This window comes from Carlito syrichta, unplaced genomic scaffold (assembly GCF_000164805.1).
Source record: "Carlito syrichta isolate Samal-C Ts95f unplaced genomic scaffold, Tarsius_syrichta-2.0.1 Scaffold306949, whole genome shotgun sequence".
Lineage (NCBI taxonomy): Eukaryota > Metazoa > Chordata > Mammalia > Primates > Tarsiidae > Carlito > Carlito syrichta.
In genome coordinates this window covers 196,600-214,220 of record NW_007251045.1, presented here as the reverse complement: position 1 = coordinate 214,220, position 17,621 = coordinate 196,600, and the positions used below count along the sequence as shown (strand labels likewise).

The 17,621-nt window shown below is 59.8% G+C and overlaps 1 protein-coding gene across 1 annotated transcript in view; it reads right to left on the bottom strand.

Moving 5' to 3' along the window:
- The window catches only part of FLNC (filamin C), a 32,875-nt gene that overhangs the window by 7,953 nt on the left and 7,301 nt on the right, over positions 1-17,621 (bottom strand). The window contains exons 5-38 of the mRNA XM_021715281.1: positions 16,079-16,329; positions 14,478-14,575; positions 14,188-14,338; positions 13,991-14,109; positions 13,686-13,763; positions 13,335-13,497; positions 12,962-13,162; positions 11,523-11,660; positions 11,031-11,157; positions 10,761-10,897; positions 10,378-10,571; positions 10,171-10,284; positions 9,047-9,190; positions 8,719-8,842; positions 8,463-8,623; positions 8,109-8,199; positions 7,815-7,984; positions 7,523-7,640; positions 7,171-7,433; positions 6,193-6,790; positions 5,369-5,542; positions 5,106-5,268; positions 4,537-4,697; positions 3,686-3,853; positions 3,487-3,610; positions 2,830-2,986; positions 2,566-2,755; positions 2,358-2,381; positions 1,995-2,242; positions 1,533-1,631; positions 1,122-1,221; positions 714-854; positions 323-451; positions 56-229 (exon numbers count right to left, since the gene is read on the bottom strand). Of these exons, the coding sequence (XP_021570956.1) occupies positions 56-229; positions 323-451; positions 714-854; positions 1,122-1,221; positions 1,533-1,631; positions 1,995-2,242; positions 2,358-2,381; positions 2,566-2,755; positions 2,830-2,986; positions 3,487-3,610; positions 3,686-3,853; positions 4,537-4,697; positions 5,106-5,268; positions 5,369-5,542; positions 6,193-6,790; positions 7,171-7,433; positions 7,523-7,640; positions 7,815-7,984; positions 8,109-8,199; positions 8,463-8,623; positions 8,719-8,842; positions 9,047-9,190; positions 10,171-10,284; positions 10,378-10,571; positions 10,761-10,897; positions 11,031-11,157; positions 11,523-11,660; positions 12,962-13,162; positions 13,335-13,497; positions 13,686-13,763; positions 13,991-14,109; positions 14,188-14,338; positions 14,478-14,575; positions 16,079-16,329 (5,492 nt within the window). The remainder of the gene's footprint in view (positions 1-55; positions 230-322; positions 452-713; positions 855-1,121; positions 1,222-1,532; positions 1,632-1,994; positions 2,243-2,357; positions 2,382-2,565; positions 2,756-2,829; positions 2,987-3,486; positions 3,611-3,685; positions 3,854-4,536; positions 4,698-5,105; positions 5,269-5,368; positions 5,543-6,192; positions 6,791-7,170; positions 7,434-7,522; positions 7,641-7,814; positions 7,985-8,108; positions 8,200-8,462; positions 8,624-8,718; positions 8,843-9,046; positions 9,191-10,170; positions 10,285-10,377; positions 10,572-10,760; positions 10,898-11,030; positions 11,158-11,522; positions 11,661-12,961; positions 13,163-13,334; positions 13,498-13,685; positions 13,764-13,990; positions 14,110-14,187; positions 14,339-14,477; positions 14,576-16,078; positions 16,330-17,621) is intronic.

Here is a 17,621-nt window from a genome sequence, read left to right as displayed (position 1 = left end):
GTGTGTGTGTGTGTGTGTGTCTGGTCAGTTGTGTGTATGTGCATGTCCACCTCACCTGTGATCTTGGCCGTGAATGGGCTCCCTGGGATGTGCTTGTCGTCGAAGCGCACAATGATGCTGTAGTCTCCCGGCGCTGTGGGCAGGTAGGACACGGTACAGGTGCCGTCCTTGTTGTCTTTGCATGTGATCTCTGCCTTGGATGGGCCCTCCACGGCCAGTGACAGACCCCCTGGAAATGGAGGTGGGGCTGAGGTCAGCGGTTCTGCCCTTCCTCCTGCCCCTGGCTAGACCTCACCCCAGATCCCACCTGCAGCTCCCTCACCTTCTCCAGCATCCTTGGTGACAATGGTGAAGGTGGCCGGCTTGTTGACCATGCCGTGGCTCAGGCCTGGCCCATAGGCACTGACATGGCGGCTGTTGATGGCGTCCACATAGAACTGCAGGGGGCTCCCTAGGCATAGACAGAGAAAGGGGGCTGGGTCAGCGGTGGGAACAGGGCTTGTCTGAGCCCTCGTGGGCCCTGGCACCTTCCAGGAGCCTCTCTGCTAGCCCTCATCTCTGCCTGCCTCCCACCAGGATATGAGCCTCTCCTGGGCCTCACATGGCATCTGCACTCAGCAGGTGCTCAATAAATATGTGTTGAGAGAAGGAGGGCAGGACTGAAGCCCTGCCGGCCCCTCTCACAGTGCAGCCCCAGCCTGGCCCCAACTCACCGGGGATGTGGTTCCCGTCGTACTTGATCCCCATCTGGTGCAGGCCTTTCTCTGTAGGCGCGTACCTCACCGTGATGGTGCCATCCTTGTTGTCGGTGATGTTGGGCCGCGCAGTCTTCCCAGAGGGCATCCGCACCTCCCCTGCAGGGAAGACACGGTTCAGTGGGGGACCCTGGTTTCTCCCAACACACCCCAGAGGCCAGGTGCCAGGAGACAGCCTGGAGCAGCAGAATGAACCCAAGACAGATGGCCTGAGCCTGAGTTCCAGCTCTGCCCAACTTGCGGTGTGACTTTGGGTAGCTCACTTCCTCACTCGCGGCCCCGGTTTTCATCTCTAAGATGTGGGGCTGGGCCAAGAAGAGGATCTCTCCTCTCTGAGCCCTCATCACGCCTAAGCCCGGGCAGTACCTGTGAGCTCCCCTTTCTGCACGGTGAAGGGGATGACCAGGTTGAAAGGTCTCAGCATAGACTCCATGGGCTCCACGGGCACCACTGGCTCCTCTGTGGCCTGTGGCAGGTGAGAGGGAACAGTCATTGGCTGCAGAAGTCCTGGGAGCTCAGCCTGCAGCATGACTGAAGTTGCAGAGTGAGGAAAGAACAAGACAGTTTACGTGGAAACCAGAACAGCAGAGAGGTGCGTCAGCTGCAAAGAAGGGGCGCCCTGCCCAGCGGAGGGTCTGTCTGCCCAGCCTGGCTCCCACCTGCTTCCCAAGAGGCTCCCAAACCATACCCAGCCCTGGCTGTAGAGGAACAGAAGGAAAAAATGAAGAAACGGGGGAGGAGGAGAGCGCGCTCCGCCTGGCGGGGGGCTGGCAGTACCCAGTGTGTGGGGCGGGTGCCAGGCCGGGGGGCAGCATAGGGCTGGCGCAGCTGCGGCACTTCAGAGGGCTCCTCCTCGTGGGGCAAGGGGTCACACGCCTAGGGAGGCAAGACACGGGGGCACAGGGTGTGGCAGGCTCCTGGGACCAGGGCCAACTCAGAATGGCCCAGGGACCCAAAATGTTGGGCGGCTCGACCCTCTGGAGGTCCTCATCCTTCTGCAGGGTGGCCTGGGTGGGGTGGGTGGGGACAGCGGGCCTGCAAGTCAAGCTGATGCTACCGGGCCAGAGGTGGGCCTATGCTCACTCCCACTTTGAGAAGCAAGGGATGGATTCTGGAGCACTCTGGCCCCAGGATCTGTCAGAGAGGTCTGGGATTCCTGAGGACAGGGCTCTGGGATTCCCACTCCTGCCGAGGGGGCTGGGCCCACCTCCCCCCCACCATCCAGCCCTCACAACTTACCAGCACATGGAAGGGGCTGTTGGGAATATGCTCGCCCCCAAAGCGAATGGTGATGACGTACTTGCCCGGTTCGGGCGCTGTGTAGTAGATGTCAAAGGTACCATCGTGGTTCTCGACCACATCCACGTCGAGCTCTGCCCCATCCGGCGTGGACACCGTGCACGTCACCTTCCCCTCGCCAGCCGCCTTGGCATCCACCGTGATCACCGTCTCCTGCCCAATCTGGATGCGGGGACCCAGGCAGGCACCTGCCATGCAGAAGAGCCCACTCAGGGGGGTGTGGGGGTGGAACCGGTCTCCTTGGTTCTCAGCTGACCCCCCCAATCCAGCCCGCGGTAAGAAGTGGAGAGGAAAGGCACTCACCCAGGCCATGGCCTCCGATGGACACTGGAAAGAGAGAAGCTTGTGAGCCTGGACGGCGCTCAGGATGGGCTAGAGGCAGGGAAGGGGAGCGGGGGCTGGGAAGTGGGGGCCAGGCTGTCTGACCAGCAGTGCCCTGGGGACCAGGCCTGGGATCTGGAGGCACTGTGAGGGTCTGGGTGGTGGCCAGGGAAGCAGGGTGGGCGCCCACCTGTGACGAGGCACTTGCTGGCATCCCCAGTGGGCAGGGCGTGGATGCGGAAAGGTGAGTAGGGGATCTCGTCGCCACCATATTTGATGGTAATGGTGTACCGGCCGCTCATGTCCGGCAGGTAGGACACGGTATATGTGCCGTCTCCGTTGTCTCGGATGTTGGCTTTCTTGGGCTTCCCCTCGGGATCCTGGGGCAGAAACAGCGGTCAAGGCCTGCCTGGGCCTGGAGCCTGGTGAGGGGTGGGCCATGTGGGGGACTCACCAGGATCTGAACGGTGAGCAGCCCTTCCCCAGCGTCACGAGCATCGATGGTGAACTCAACAGGCAGGCTGGCAGGGATGCCAGAGGCATTGAGGCCAGGGCCGCTGGCACGCACCTTGCTGGCATCGTGGGCTGGAAGCACCTTGATCTTGAAGGGGCTGTAGGGGTGGAAGAAATGAGCAGTTGGCTGGGAGTTGGGAGTGGTGGCCTTCCTCTCATAATGGGCCTGGAGTCCTCCCCACAGACACAGGCAGGGGGATCACTCTGTGGGGTAGGGAGAAGGGACTGGTTCCCAGAAGCCGGATGGCATCCTGCATTGTGGGGGAGGGCTGCTCTGAGATCCTCTTGCCAGAATCAGGACATTTCTCCTCCATTCCCAGGAAGGTGCGGTGGTTTGTTGAAAGCAGAGGGTCCAGGAGGACGCCCTGCCCAGGACTCCTGAGCTATCCCTAAAGGTCTAATTTTGGTGTAAAAGCCCCTGGGGCTGGGTGGCCCCCAGGTCAGAGACCTGGGGGAGAGTGGACAGGGCAACACAATGAGGAGGCTCGGATGTGGGGGAGGAGCTGTTCCCAAGGTCTGGCAGTGGCCCCTCGAGGGCGGCCCCATCGGCGCACCCCAGAGTTCAGCCCTAGTACGAGAGCGCAAACACTGTGCTCACCTGCGTGGCACCTCTTGGTCAGCGTACTTGACAGCGACCGTGTAGGGCCCATCCGTGGCTGGGGTGTAGTGGACGGTGTGGGTACCATCCCCATGGTCTCGTACCTCCACAGGCTCAGCCACACCTGGGTAAGGGGCACAGGGTCAGCAGAGCCTCTTGGCAACCCACCTCCCTCCTCCCTGCCCTGGACACTCTATACCTGTGGGGCCCAGCACGGCCACCTGCAGAGGGGCCCGACCAGCTTGACTGCAGTCCACTGTGAAGGTCTGGGGGACCCGGGCCCTGACACCGGCCCCCAACCCGGGCCCTGAGCACTTCACCTTCCCAGGATCCACCACATCTTTCACTGGCACACGGAACGGGCTCCCTGCGAGGAGAAGGATGTTAGCTCCGACCCACCTTCCTGCGAAGGTCTCCCTGATACTGAGGCACCTCGGAAGATGAGGTTTCCCTGTCTTTGAAACGCCCACAGGGAGGCCAGACCAACATGGGAAAATACTCAGGAACTTGCTGAGAAAACATAAACAAGAACAAATGAACTAGCTGCAGACCAAGGCTGGGCACAACTCACCCACTTGGGCCCGAGGCCTGGAAGAAGACCTCCCTCAATCGTGTGAAAAATGGAACATTTAAAAAAACCAAATGTAGTTCTGACATTGTGGCTGATGTAATAAACATATATGAGATTAGACCAAGGGAAAAAATTTCCAATTTCAGCTGGCCCAGGTCAAGCAACATCTGAAGATACAGCCCACCCAAGCAGCTTGGCCCAGTGGGGCAGGGGCAGGGGACAGGGGACAGGGGACTGCTCTGCAGACAGCACCAGCCAGAGGGTACTGGGAGCCAGCAAGAGGAACCTGAGCTGTGTCTGAAAGACCTGACTGTAGTGAGTGGTGGACTTTCACAACTGAAAGCGGGGGCTACTGGCAAAGGGCTAGCCCCGCCACCTCCCCGCCAGGGCATCCCCTCCGTGAGCCTTCCGGCTGCCGTCTCACAGTGCATATGAGGGCCGCCCTGCCCTGCCGTCCCATCTCCCCCACTCCTGCATACCTGGGATGGGCCGACCCCCGAAGGTGATATTGACGTCGTAGTCTCCAGGGGTGAAGGGGATGTATTCCACTGTGCAGCTGCCGTCCTTGTTGTCCTTGCAGGACATCTTGGCTTCCGAGGGGCCCTCGATGGCAAGGCCTAGGCCCCCGGTACCGGCTCCCCTGCAAGGTGACGACCCCCCACCATCAGCTCCACTAGGACCAGTTAGGGAATGGAAGAGTGCTAAATGGGGCACAGGGAGAGAAAGAAGGGCGGGCCGCTGGGGTCCCTGCTGAGGAGGGACAAATGACAGGGGTTGATGTGATTCAAAATATTCACACTAGAAAAAAATGTCCAATTTCAGCAGGCCCAAGTCATGCCATATTTTAAGACGTGACCTGCCTATGCAGCCTGGCCTTCAGAAGGGCAGGGGAGTTCCTGGGATCACAGGGGAGGTTTGCCTGTCACTCTCTCTCTGGAAAGGGGATGGCGTGGGGTGAAGCACAGACAGCAAGACAAACGTGGAAGGCAGGTGGCTGGGAGCAGGGTGGCCACAGCCTCAGGCAGAGGCTAGGGAAAGGGGAGGATACCTGGTCTCCACAGTGAAGCGGTTGGCCTTGTTGACCAGGCCACTCTCCAGGCCTGGCCCAAAGGCCCGGACACGGGTGGGGTCACAGCCCTCTGTCACGCCCACCCGGAAGGGGCTCTTGGGCACGGCGACCTCATCATACAGCACCTCCACCAGATGCACACCTGGAAGCCGGCCGCACGGAATCAGTCAGGGAGTGTGTGGCCCCACCACCCCCGCCCTGAGGTTGCCGTGTCAGTGCCCGGCCATGCCCACTCCGCTCACCCTCCTCGTAGGCCGTGTACTGCACTCGGTAGGTGCCATCCCCATTGTCTGTCACGTAGGTGTCTGTCTTGGCACCCGAGGGGTTGAGCACACGAGCCGTCACGTGGTTGCCCCCCGTGGCTGTGAGGGATCTCGCATCCACAGTGAATTCAGTGGTCACTTCCCGCAGGACACCTGGATTCCAGGAGAGGCAAGTTCAGTCAGGGCAGAGGGGAGCGGGGGTGGGAGCAGCCTTCCCACAGGTGCTCCCCCTTCCTCTCCTCCCCTCCCCACAGCCCAGATTGCTCCTTCAAGTGGAGCCCTGCCCCCTCTCGACAAGCTCTAGCCTCTGCCTTCACTCCTTTGCCAGATGGTGACATTCTCTGTTCATGCCAGTTGCACCACCAGGCTATGGCCCTCAAGGGTGGGTCTGGGTCTTACTTCCCTCTGCCTCGCCCCATGCCTTGCCCAGGGCCTGGCCTCCAGCAGGTGGCCCATCCACACATACTGTCTCCCGACTCTTGTCATGCTCTGCCCCAAAGCTTTCCTTCTGCAGCCCCCAGAGCAAGGTCCTAAGAGGTTTGGGATCATAGACCCTTGAGCTGATGATACAAGGGATCTCCCCAGAAAAACGCCTAGGAGCAGATGCAGTTTTGCCACAAGAGCAGAGGCTGATCTCCATGCCCTCAGTTCCTCCTCTGGAGCATCTGGGCACGGAAAGACTCTGGGGCTGCCCAGAGAGGCTTCCCCTCACCCCAGGTTGCTCCCCCAGCCCTCAGCTCCGCTTCCATCTCTCCCGCTGACTACCTGGCTTGACCACGCCTGGCTCCTCCTGTGTCACTCACCGTGTGGCTCCACACCGGGCCCTGAGACCTTGACGCCACTGGTGTCGACAGCAGGCTGCACATGGACGCGGGTGGGGAATTTGGGCACGGGGTGCCCGCCATACTTGATGGTGATGGTGTAGGTGCCGGGGAAGGCAGGGCTGTAGGTGATGTGGTAGGTGCCATCAGCGTTGTTGTGGATTAGCACCTCAGCCTTGACGCCAGCGTCCGACAGGATCTCAATGGTCAACTCGGCCTCGCCTGCCTCTGAGCAGTCCACGGTGAAGGTGGCTGCCTCACCCGCCTTGCCGCGCTCCAGGCCGGGCCCGCTAGCCCGCACCTTGCTGGGGTCAAACACAGGCTTGATGGTGGCCTTGAAGGGCGAGCCGGGGATGTGGGCTTCGGCAAATAGGATGTTGATGGTATACTCGCCCGGTTCGGTGGGCAGGTAGCTGACGGCGCATGAGCCATCGCCGTTGTCCTGGCATTCGATCTTGGCCTCGCAGGGGCCCTCCACGGTCAGTCCCAGGCCACCCGTGCCAGCCCCCTTGGTGTCGATGGAGAATGGTGCAGGGGTACCTACCAGCCCGCCCTTGAGGCCGGGGCCATAAGCACAGACCTAGGGAAGAAGCAGGTGTGTGGGTTCCCTGCATCTGCCTCCCCAAGCCCGGCCTTCGTGGCTCCTCACCCGGCTAAGCATCTTCCACTGCAGCTGCTACTGCAGACTGAGTGCTTATTACAACCCCAGGCGAGGACGGGGAGACAGAGAGGAAGTAACCTGTCTCAGACCTGGCATTCAAGGCCACATCGGATTCCAAGGCCAGCCTCTTAATAACTAAGTTGTATCCAAGGCGGGTTCTGAGTGGGGCCAACTTTGGCCTTCAGTCCTCAGCTGTGTCCACTCCAGGCACAGAAGCCCCTCTGGTCTCCTCTCCTATGGCTCACCCATCTTCCCCGCAAGCCTCCAACTCCCAGCCCCACCAGCCCCCGTCTCCTCACCTTGGAGGGGTCAGGGGGCAGGACACCCTCCACAGTAAAGGGGCTGCCAGGTACCGGGTGACCGTCGTAGGTGATGTCCACCTTGTAGGGCCCCTCCTCAGGGGGCATGTAGCGCACAGACTGGGCTTCAGCCCCGCCTCCGGGCTCCAGCTTGCAGGGGACGGGTCGTCGAGAGGGTGAGGTCATCCGCACATCCAGCTGGCCCTGACCCCCAGCCCCTCGTGTGTTCACAGAGAATGCTTGCTCTTGCCCCACGGCCACCTCTGTGTGGAGAGCAGGTGACGCCATGAGCAGAGACTCTGACCCACCCTGCCCCAGCACCCTCGTGTCCAGGCACCTCTGGCCCACTTACTGCTATTGAGGCCTTGAACTTTGACTTTGCTGAGGTCCAGCGGGGGTGCCACATTCACCACAAAGGGGCTCTTGGGGACAGGGTCCCCGCCGTAGGTTACTGTCACTGCCATGTTGCCCTGTGGGGAATAGCAGTAGGTCAGAACTGGGTGCAAGATGCAGCCTGGTAAAGCTCCATAGCCAAAGAGAGTCTGGCTGAGAGGCAGGGAGGGACCAGGGATTCAGAACTGGTCCTCTGGGACACCAGTCAGCCAGGCCAGGCGAGGGCGTGGTGGGGGAAGGGCAGGGCGCACCTGCTGGACAGCAGTGTACTTCACAGTGTAGGAGTAGTCGTGGTTGTCTATGATTTCAAAGTCCCGCACAGCCTCGCCCTTGGCGGCCCCTGCGAACTGCACTTCCAGCTTGGCCTTGCCAGCTCCCTTGGTCAGCACCGTGAAGTGAGTGGGCTTTCCAACTTCCACACCTGGGGAATCACCCAGAGATGGGGTGAGAGCTGGCATCCTCTGACCCCAGTCTCCCACCCAGAGATGGGTTGAGAGCCTGGCATCCCCAGCCTCACGCCAGCCCCAGCCCCTGCCAACACTCACCTGTGCGGTTCAGCCCAGGGCCCTCAGCCTTGACCTTGCTGGCGTCGTGGGACGGGTCCACCTTGATGTTGAAGGGACTGGCAGGGATCTCCTGGATATGGAAGAGGCCTGGTCAGGGTGCTCCCGAGGGAACCCCACCACTGTTCTGGGCTAGATGCTGGGCCGGGAGGGCCCCAGGGGACCCAGTGTTGGCAAGGGCAGCCTCCTCTGAGGCAGCCTGCCACAAGCAGGAAGTGCTCCATCCACATCTGTGGAACTGTCCCTCCCTGCCCCAGGGACAGCATCTTCAACCACTTGCTTGAAGCTGGGAGGTGCAGGCCGCTGTGACTACCCAAGGTCGAGGGGCTGGGGTACCTGGTTGGCAAACAGCACCATGATGGTATAGCGGCCGGCCCCTGGGGGCGTGTACTTGACTGTGAAGGTGTCATTGTCATTCTTGATGATGTCGAAGTCGATGTCAGCCTCCGCAGGGCCCACCACACCAGGGGCACACTTGATGCCAATGCTCACATCGCCTGAGGGGAGGCAGGCACTGGGCCATGAGCTCGGCACTAAGTGGCTCCACCAAACCCCTGCCCCCACCCTGGCCTCCCCTTGGCTGGGCACATACCTTGCCCCGCCTCGCTGCAGTCCACTGTGAAGTAGGTGGGCTCATTGGCCTTGAGGCCTGTCTTCTCTACCCCAGGGCCATACACTTTCACCCGCTCAGGATGACTGCCCTCTCCCACGTTCACCTGTGGGGAGGGGCGATGCTCAGCTTGGTGCTCCCCTCCAGACTCACCCTCTTCCCCAGCACTACCCACCCCAGCCTCTGCAGGAGGGCCTAGAGGAAGGGAGCGGGGACACGGACCCAGGGACAACCAGCCTCTCCTGCGTGGGGACCTGCCTTCCCTTTGGGATCCCTGGCAGTGGGCAGGGGGCAAGCTTGGAGGACGCACCCGGAAGGGGCTCTTGGGCACGTTGACGCCTCCCCAGGAGATGATGATGGTATGCTTAATGGGCTTGGTGGGCACGTAGGAGCAGCGGAAGGTGCCGTCGCCATTGGGTATCACCTTGATGTCGATGGGACAGCCGTCCGCGTCCTGTGGGCATCACCCAGGCAAGGTTGGTAGCTAAGGCCTCACGAGCGGCCTCTGTTGGCCTCAGGCAGACTGGGGCCTCCTCCTTTCCCACCCACCAACACGCTCACACCCCTCCACTCCCACCACCGACGTCAGGCCACGTGAGCCTAGTGCCATATGCTCTGGTGGCCAGAGCCCACCTGGGGAGCCAGGACGCCACCTGTGTGGCTTAAGGCCATCTGTGTGGCCTGCTCTCCCAGCCTAGGGTTCCTCATCTCCAAAATGGACAGGAAGAGGCTGGGCTAAATCGATGTCCCTAAACTGAACAATGAGCCTTTTAAGAAGAATCATTCTTTGGGCACTTTTTTTTTTTTAAATCATAGTCTCACTCTGTCACTCAGGCTGGAATGCAGTGGCATGATCACGGTTACCATAGCCTTGACCTGCTGGGCTCAGGCAATCCTTCCGCCTCAGCCTTCCAAGAAACTGGAACCACTGGCACGTGCCACCACGTCTAGCTAATTTTTTTAATTTATTGTAGAGACGAAGACTCGCCAAGCTGCCCAGGCTAGTCTTGAACCCCTGGGCTCAGGAGATCCTCTTGCCTCGGCTCCCAAAGTGCTGGGATTACAGACATGAGCCACTGTTCTCAGCTATCCTTTGGACCTTTAAGAACAAGTCCACTAATCCCTGGGGGTCAAGGAACATCAGTTTGAGAAACTGATTAGGGAAACTGACATCTTAAGCTGATGAAATCATCTTTTAATTGCAAATTATTAGTAAGAAAATAAAATTTGGTAAAATAAGCTTTTAAGAATATCACCACTAAGAAAACACATAACAAAAATCCCTAATACTTATGGACCCATGAGAATCAGTCCTGCCTGATCTTCTATGACGCTATAATTTTCCTCCTGGAGGCCCCGCCTCCAGTCTGGCCCCACCCTGCCAGGGTCCCAGCCATGGGCAGTGAGGGCAGCAGAGCTTGGGCAATGTCCCACCTGAGCATAGAGCTTCAGGTCTCCCTTGCCGGCTGCACGGGCATCAATGGTGAACTCGGCGGGCTTGTCCACAATGCAGCCAGTGGGCTCCAGCCCGGGCCCAAAGGCCTTCACCTGCATGGGGTCAAAAGTGGAGGGCTGGGTTGGGGCTGGGGGAGGGCTGGCTCACCCCGCCCCTGGCACGGTGTGTGGGAGCTGAGACCATACCTTGTCCGGGAAACAGTCAGGTGGGGCTGGCTGGATATGGGCAATGAAGGGCGAGTCACGGATGTCCTCATCGTCGCAGATGACATGCACGGCGTACTCCCCAGGCTCCGTGGGCCAGTACCGCACATCGCAGGAGCCGTCCCCCTTGTCATCACACTCGATCTTGGCCTGTGAGGGCCCCTCGATGGAGAAGCCTGGGGGAGGGGGAGGGCCAGGGGGCATGAGAGGCAGCTTGAGCCCTCAGGCCGGTCCCTCGTCCCTCACCTACCTCGCCCCTGGCCACCCCTATGTCCCATGTCCTACTCATCCCACACTCCCCAGAGTCCCTCCACCACACACCTCTTCCCAGCCACATTCCCACCTCGAGCCACTCAGTCACTTACCCAGTGTCCCCACTTCCGTGCCAATGGCCTCCACCACAAAGTCGGCTGACTTGCCCACCTGGCCAGTCTCCAAGCCGGGACCCCAGGCCCGTACCTTCTGCACTCCTGCCTCTGGGCTCACTTGTACCTCGAAGGGGCTGGCAGAGAAGGAACCGGTGAGGCATTCCGTGGAGGTGGCCCTCCCCTTTCTCTCAGGTTCCCACGCAGCCCACCTCCCTCCCTCTCTCCCTGTGATGACGGGAAGGCATGAGGAGGGCACATGGAGCTCACCTGCGGGGGATGGCATAGCTGCCCCACGTGATGGTCACCACATACTTCCCAGGCACCACGGGGTAGTACTCACACTCGAACACACCGTCCCCAGCCTCCCGCACCTTCACCAGCTCCTCTGTGCCCTCTGAGGACATGAGGGAGAGGCAATCAATATTTTTCGAGTCCCAGCTCTTTGATCCCCTCAGGGAGCCCTTGCGACCCAGGCTCAGTCTCAGGGCAGTGCTACTAGTGGGCAGTGCTGAAACTCAGGGCTGGGACCCTGTGGCATCCCTGTGCACAACACCCAGTGTAGCCCTTGGGGTGGAAGAATAATTCCCAGCTTGCAGACTGAGAAACTGAGGCAGAGAGGAGACAATGGGCCTGAGATCCACGGTGCATTGGTGACTGTGGGGCATGGTGCTGGCTGTCACTGCCCTCAGGGAGTCAGAACCACTGGCCATACTTCCACCCCACCCACCCCTCTCCCGAACCCTGGGCTTTGGCACTCACTTGGCCCCTTGACCGTGACCTTGAGCTCCCCGCTACCAGCACCCTTGGTGAACACCTTGAAGTCAGCCACCTCTTTGACACGTATGCCCTTGGGCTGCAGGCCTCGCCCAGAGGCACGGCAAGCATTGGGGTTACAAGCTGGGAGAAGGGAAGAGAGGAGGTTGGGGAGTGCTGAGGGGCCCTGGACAGAGCCTCAGCCTCTTGCCACTTGCCCTCTATATCCTGGACACAGTCCTGACTCCCACAGACGCACTGGCTATGGCTGCAGCCCTGTTCTGAGACTTCTCGTACCCCCAACACGACGGGGGCTGCTGGGTTGGGCTGTGCTGGGCAGAGAGATGGCTACAGGTCCCTGATCTACAGGTTATGAGAAGGCCTTCTTGCCGGGGCTCTCAGAGTAGGTGTCCCCAGGGAAACACATGGCAGAACCTGGCCTAAGGGTGGGTTCAGGGAGAAGGGGAAGGGCCTTCACCGACCCCATCCACCTAGAGACATCTGGGCCTTCTCAGAGCCAACAAGGCAACCTTAGCATTCAGTAACACCATGGAACAAGAGCTGTTCCATATCACATAAAGCCTGCCACAGAACACAGGCAATGCGTAGAATCAGCCTGCCGCAGAATGTGGCCAGTGGCAACAAGCCCAGACCGTGCTACGGGACACAGGCAAAAGAATGGGACTCTTCGCCTGCCACAGAACCTGTGAAATGGCATGGAACCCAGGGGCGCCACAAACAGGCAAGGACACATAGTCCATGACCATAGGCAACAGTGCCACCCAGGGGGCACCACGGAACACGGGCAACCACACAGAACCTAGATTTTATCAGAGAAGTCATCAGGCAAGTGATGGAGACATTAGATCTGCCACAGAACACGGACGATGGCATGGAACCTGGGGCCTGCCACAGAATGCCACAGAGCAGGAGCAATTCCACACCACCGGGGTGATGCCACACAGCACAGGTGAGGCCAGTCAGTTACGGCCATGCCTGGCCCTGCCTCCGCTGCAGAGTGCTAACATGGCGCCACTCTCTTGGCCTGTGGATGATGGGCACTGAGTGCAGGGAGAGAACAAGTTGGGCAGTCACCACGGGGGACCTGGCGTGCAGGGGCTCACCATATATGGCCCCACCTGTGTGGCCTGTTGCTTCCCCTCCACCCTTCCAAGGCGGCACCTGCTCTAGGACCCTTCCCTGAAGTCTCCTGACCCCCCTCTTACTGATTCCAGCCACCTTAGGGGCAGGGGTGGGCATGAGGAGGAGGTCTCTCCAGGCCCAACCCCGGCTGCTCCCTCTGCCCATGGCCAGCCTCAGCCAGCTGCCATCTCCCCTGTGGATTTAGTTTTTAATTGTTCTCAGTCCTCAGGTCGGAATTTGATGGCAACGCTGCTTCCTGGCTTGAGTGAGGGCTACCATGGGTCTGGAAGAAGGGCCCTTACCTTCCGCCACATGGACGGGGAAGGGACTGCGGGTAATGGGGGATCCCGCAAAGGCCACATGCACCATGTGTGGCCCCTCCATCACAGGCCGATATGTGCAGCGGAACGTGCTGTCACCCTTGTCCTCCAGGGCCACCTCCACCGTGTCCCGCCGTCCCTGTGGGTCCACAATCACCACGGCCACATCACCAGTGCCGGCCCCTGCCACAGACAAAGGCCATCAACACCCACTCTGGACACACACAGTTGCTCGTGGCTTCCTCACCTTGAGACCACCCGCCCTCTGCCTGGGACCCTTGTCCCAGCTCTCCAACACATACACCCCCCACACAGCCAGAGGTTGCCTGCCTGACATCCTGGAGACCCTTCCTACCGGCAGTGTAGATGTCAAAGTAGGTGGGCTTGTTGGCCACGTTGCCCACAGGTTCCAGGCCGGGGCCACGGGCTGAAACCTTGTTGGCATCCCCCAGAGCCATGCCCACGTTCACTTCAAAGGGGCTGCGTTCAATATTCTGGCCAGCAAAGAGCACGGTCACCTGAGGGTGAGGGGTCAGAGGTTAACTTCTAGAGGAGAGTGGTTCTGAGAGTGGGCCGAGGGGCCGGACACAGACAAGGAGGGGGGGGCAGGTGGGTAGTGTCCTGGGCAGGGGGAGGTGCCAGCTGAGAGGGTATCCGTCCAGCCAGAGCCATGATGTGAACAGCAGGGAGGGCAGGGGGTAGATACCTTGTGTAACCCAGCGACCTTGGGCACATAGGAGACAGCATAGGTGCGGTCTTTGTCATTGTTGGGAACTACCTTGGCCTGTGGGGAAGGAAAACGATCAGAAGCCACAGGAGTTGTAGCCTTTGCTGACCCCACAGTGCCTGACACTTCCCAGCCCCGTGTGGCCCTCATGGTGCTGTCTATCCCAGACACCACAGAACAGTCGTTGGCCCTGGCAGTCACCTCCAGGACATTCCTATTGCTGGCCCCATGCTCTCTGGTTCCAATCCCAAGCGAGCTCCTTTGTCCCCAGCGGTTCTCCATACCTCCTCCGTGTGGCCCTCGGGATCCTCGATGTAGACCAGCACCTCACCCACACCAGCATCCACTGTCTGCACAGTGAAGTGGGCAGGCTGCAGCACAGTGTTGCCCTGGGGTTCGATACCTGAAGAGCAGAGACCAGTTACTAGGGAGACCCAGGTGCCCAGTGGTCCAGGCAGGCCCTTCGGGGGCTCACACGTACCAGGCCCATAGGCGATGGCTTTCTTGGGGTTCAGCTGTTTGGAGCGAACAGGGGCACCAGGTTTAAGCTTGGCCTTGGGGAACTGTGACAGGTAGGTCATGACAGAATGCTCATCCACATTGGGGTCCACAATCTCCTCGGGGGCGATCACCTGCCGCAGAAACAAAGGATGTTTCACAGTGCCCTCTTTCCCCAGCACCCTCATTCCCACCTGCCTCCTGGACAGGTGTCCTTACAGACCCGACCTCTGCCCCTGCCCCCATGTCCCCCCACCCCCTCCACGCATGTACCTGGGGCACCCCGAGCCAGTCGTCAGCCTGCTGCATGGCCTCCCGGGCGTTCTGCACAGGCTGGTTGGGGTCCCAGGCCTCCCAGTCGGGGCAGAGGCCTAGAGACGGTAGAGGGAGACAATGGTGAGGAGAAAACAGTCAGTCAGAACGCAGAGCACTTGTTCATCCAACACTCTGGGAGGCTGTAGCTTCACATCCTTCCCACCCAGCTCTAGGCCCTGACTAGCCAGGTTCCCGCTGCTCCCATCAGCTAGGATGCCCTTCACCATGCAGAGACACAGCAGCCCTCCCTACCTCCAACAATGAGGCCTTTCTGCCCTGACTGACGCAGCCTGGCACCAGCCCTGCCAGCCAGCCTCCTGCCTGCTGAGGACCCAACTCCGACCCTGGACCCCAAATTCCGGAAGGGTACCCCCTCAGGTCCCTTTTGCCTCATTCTAGCCACTTTAGGGGAGGTCAAAGGAGGTCAGAATCCCTGTCCCACAGACACCTCTACCCATTCCCTAGGCTCTCCTCTTGGCTGCCCTGCAGTCCTGATGACCAAGCACGTCCCCCACCAGCCTTAGGGCATAAGATTCTCCATCCCTTTCTAAGTGTCCACTTGGGGAAACTGAGGCACTGAAGGGCTTGTGGGGAGAGAATGTGTTCTCCTTTATAGCTGTCAGGATCCCAGTCCTCCTAGCAGGAAGAATGCCAAGGCAGCACCGCATCACTCCTGAAAAGGGGCATAGAGTCCAGGCCAGAGCTGGGGAAGGGGGCGATTCAGATTTGCGGGGAGGGGGCCAGCCAAGGCTGGAATCCATGACTGACTGGAACAGCTGAGCTCACTGCTGGCAGCCACACCAGCTGTGGGCAATGGCTCAGCAGCTGGGAATGCTTCCCAGGCAGCCGTGCCCCCGCCTCCCATCTCCTGCTCCCCAGCTGATCCCAGGGTGGAGGAGGAGTCTCCCCAGGGGCTGTGGTTCCCCGAGAAGGCCTATCTTCTCAGGAGCTGAGGAAGAAGGCTGCTGTCTGTGGAGCAGTGACCTAACCTGTGATGTCTCCGTCTTCTGGGCCCTGAGCCACCCCCACCTGACTGGGCCAGGGCCTACGTCGAGAGGGGGCAGGCTTGGGTCACCTGCCACTGGGCAGGGCCCTCTGGCCCCAGCTCATACCATCCGGGGCTTCAACTCCTTCTCAAAGCTGTCCCAGGGCCTCACAGAGAAAAGCCTTCTCTAGATCTAAGCCCTGGCCTTATTGCCGGAAGTCCCACCACATGGCCTTTCTCTCAGCTCAGTGGGAACAGCAGAATGTTCAGGAAGTGGAGTCAAGGCCCTGGGCAGTTCTGCCACAGATAAGCTGTGTGGCCTTGGACGAGTCCCTGGACCTCTCTGGACTTTGGCGTCCTTGTCTGTAAAATGAGGGGTTTTAACTCTTTTTCCTGCCCCTGCAGAATCTGGCACACCCATCAGGTGAGGCCTGACTCCCACAGCCTGGCTAGAGGAGGGGCAAACCCTGCAGGTACGCCTGACCCCCCCAACCCTGAGCTGTGCCGTCTGTCAGCCCCAGCATGTCCCCTCTGTCTCTCGGGGCAAAGGGACCCACGGCCCTGGCCCACTCACCGGGGGCACAATTGTCCACCAGGGCACCCAGGGCTTTGCCGTCCTGCCAGTCCCGGTTGAAGTTGGTGATGGGCAGCTGGGGCACCTTGTTCTGGATCCAGCCGAGCAGCCGCTGCTTGGGTGTCTGCTTGCGGGCGTCCTCGTCGTCCTCGTCCTCCCACATGGGCATGGAGATGGAGTAGTGCAGGATCAACGTCCAGATGAGGCCCAGGATCAGCTTCAGGTTCCCGTCCACGATGGCTTTGCTGTCTGCACAGCGGAGGAAACCAGCGGACTCAGCCCCTCTGCTCCTAGAGTGCCCCTCACCTGCCTCGCTCCTGAGGAAGCGGCTAGAGTCCTGGGGTCAGGCCTCCTGTTTTCGGCCGCCCAGATCTCTCCCTCCCACAGGAGACGGCCCAGGTGCCGGGTCCTTTACGGGCCTCTCGCCTTTAGGAGACTGCTTGTCTGTGTTCTTGCGGCAGGAACCATCACCTCTACTGTCACAGTGCTCCAGTGGGCCTCATCTATGCAATTATCTGGTTTCTGCCAGGCCCTCCTGTATTCTAAGCCACTTGGGGGCAGGAACTGCTTTGTGGCGTTAACGGTTCTATTGAGGTACTCTTGACACAACATATGTATATATTAGAGGGTCTAGTTTGAGATGCTTGACCTTATGGAAGCGTCCACAGAGCCACTGCCACAAATCAGGAATAAGAAAGACATTCAGCATTCCCCAACACTTGCTTGTCCATACCCCTTTGTGAGCCCCCCTCCTGCCTGTCCTTGTTCCCAGCAGCCATCTGCTCTCTGTCACGATCCATTAGTTTGTATTTTCTAGAGTTTTACATAAACAGAATCACACAGTATAGATTCTTTTATGGTTTGACTTCTTTCACTCTAGATGATGTCACTCAATAAATATCGGTTGAATGAATGAAATTTTAAAAATTGGCTTTGGAGAGGAGTCAGACCAGGCTCCACCCACATTCTATCCTGAATGCCATAAAGGGTCTTTGGAACCAAGGGGTTCTGGGAGGAGGGAGGGAGCCCAGCACAAGCTCAGTTAGGGCTGCACAGTCATGTTGTCAAATGCTGGGGGCTGGTGGCATCTCACAGGAGCCAGGGGAACTGTCACCCTTGTGGACTCCGGTGTCATGGGGGGACTGAGGCACACCCTAGCCAGCGCCTCCTCAGAGGAACACTTTGGACCAGAACTGGTTCCCCAAGATCTTGGGGGCCTGGCTCCCCCGTAACAGTCAGAGAGAAATATCCAGGATCCAGAGGTGTCCTGGAGTGTAGACAGATTTTTGGAATCCGGCTTATTTGTACAGGGCAGTGCAGGCCTGAGTCCATGCGCCTCCCTGACCACTGCTTTTGGAGGCTGGGCAAGGGCAGAGATTCGATCTTATTTACTGCTGTTGCCTGAGAGATGGAGGGGTGGGGTGGAGGTCCCGCTCACACATCTTCTCCCCTTCCCTAGGTCTTGGGAAGGGTGTGAGGAGACCAAGGGCCTGGGGAGTCCCGGGCATTCCCCACCGACTCCCACTTGCCCGGGGGAGGGGGG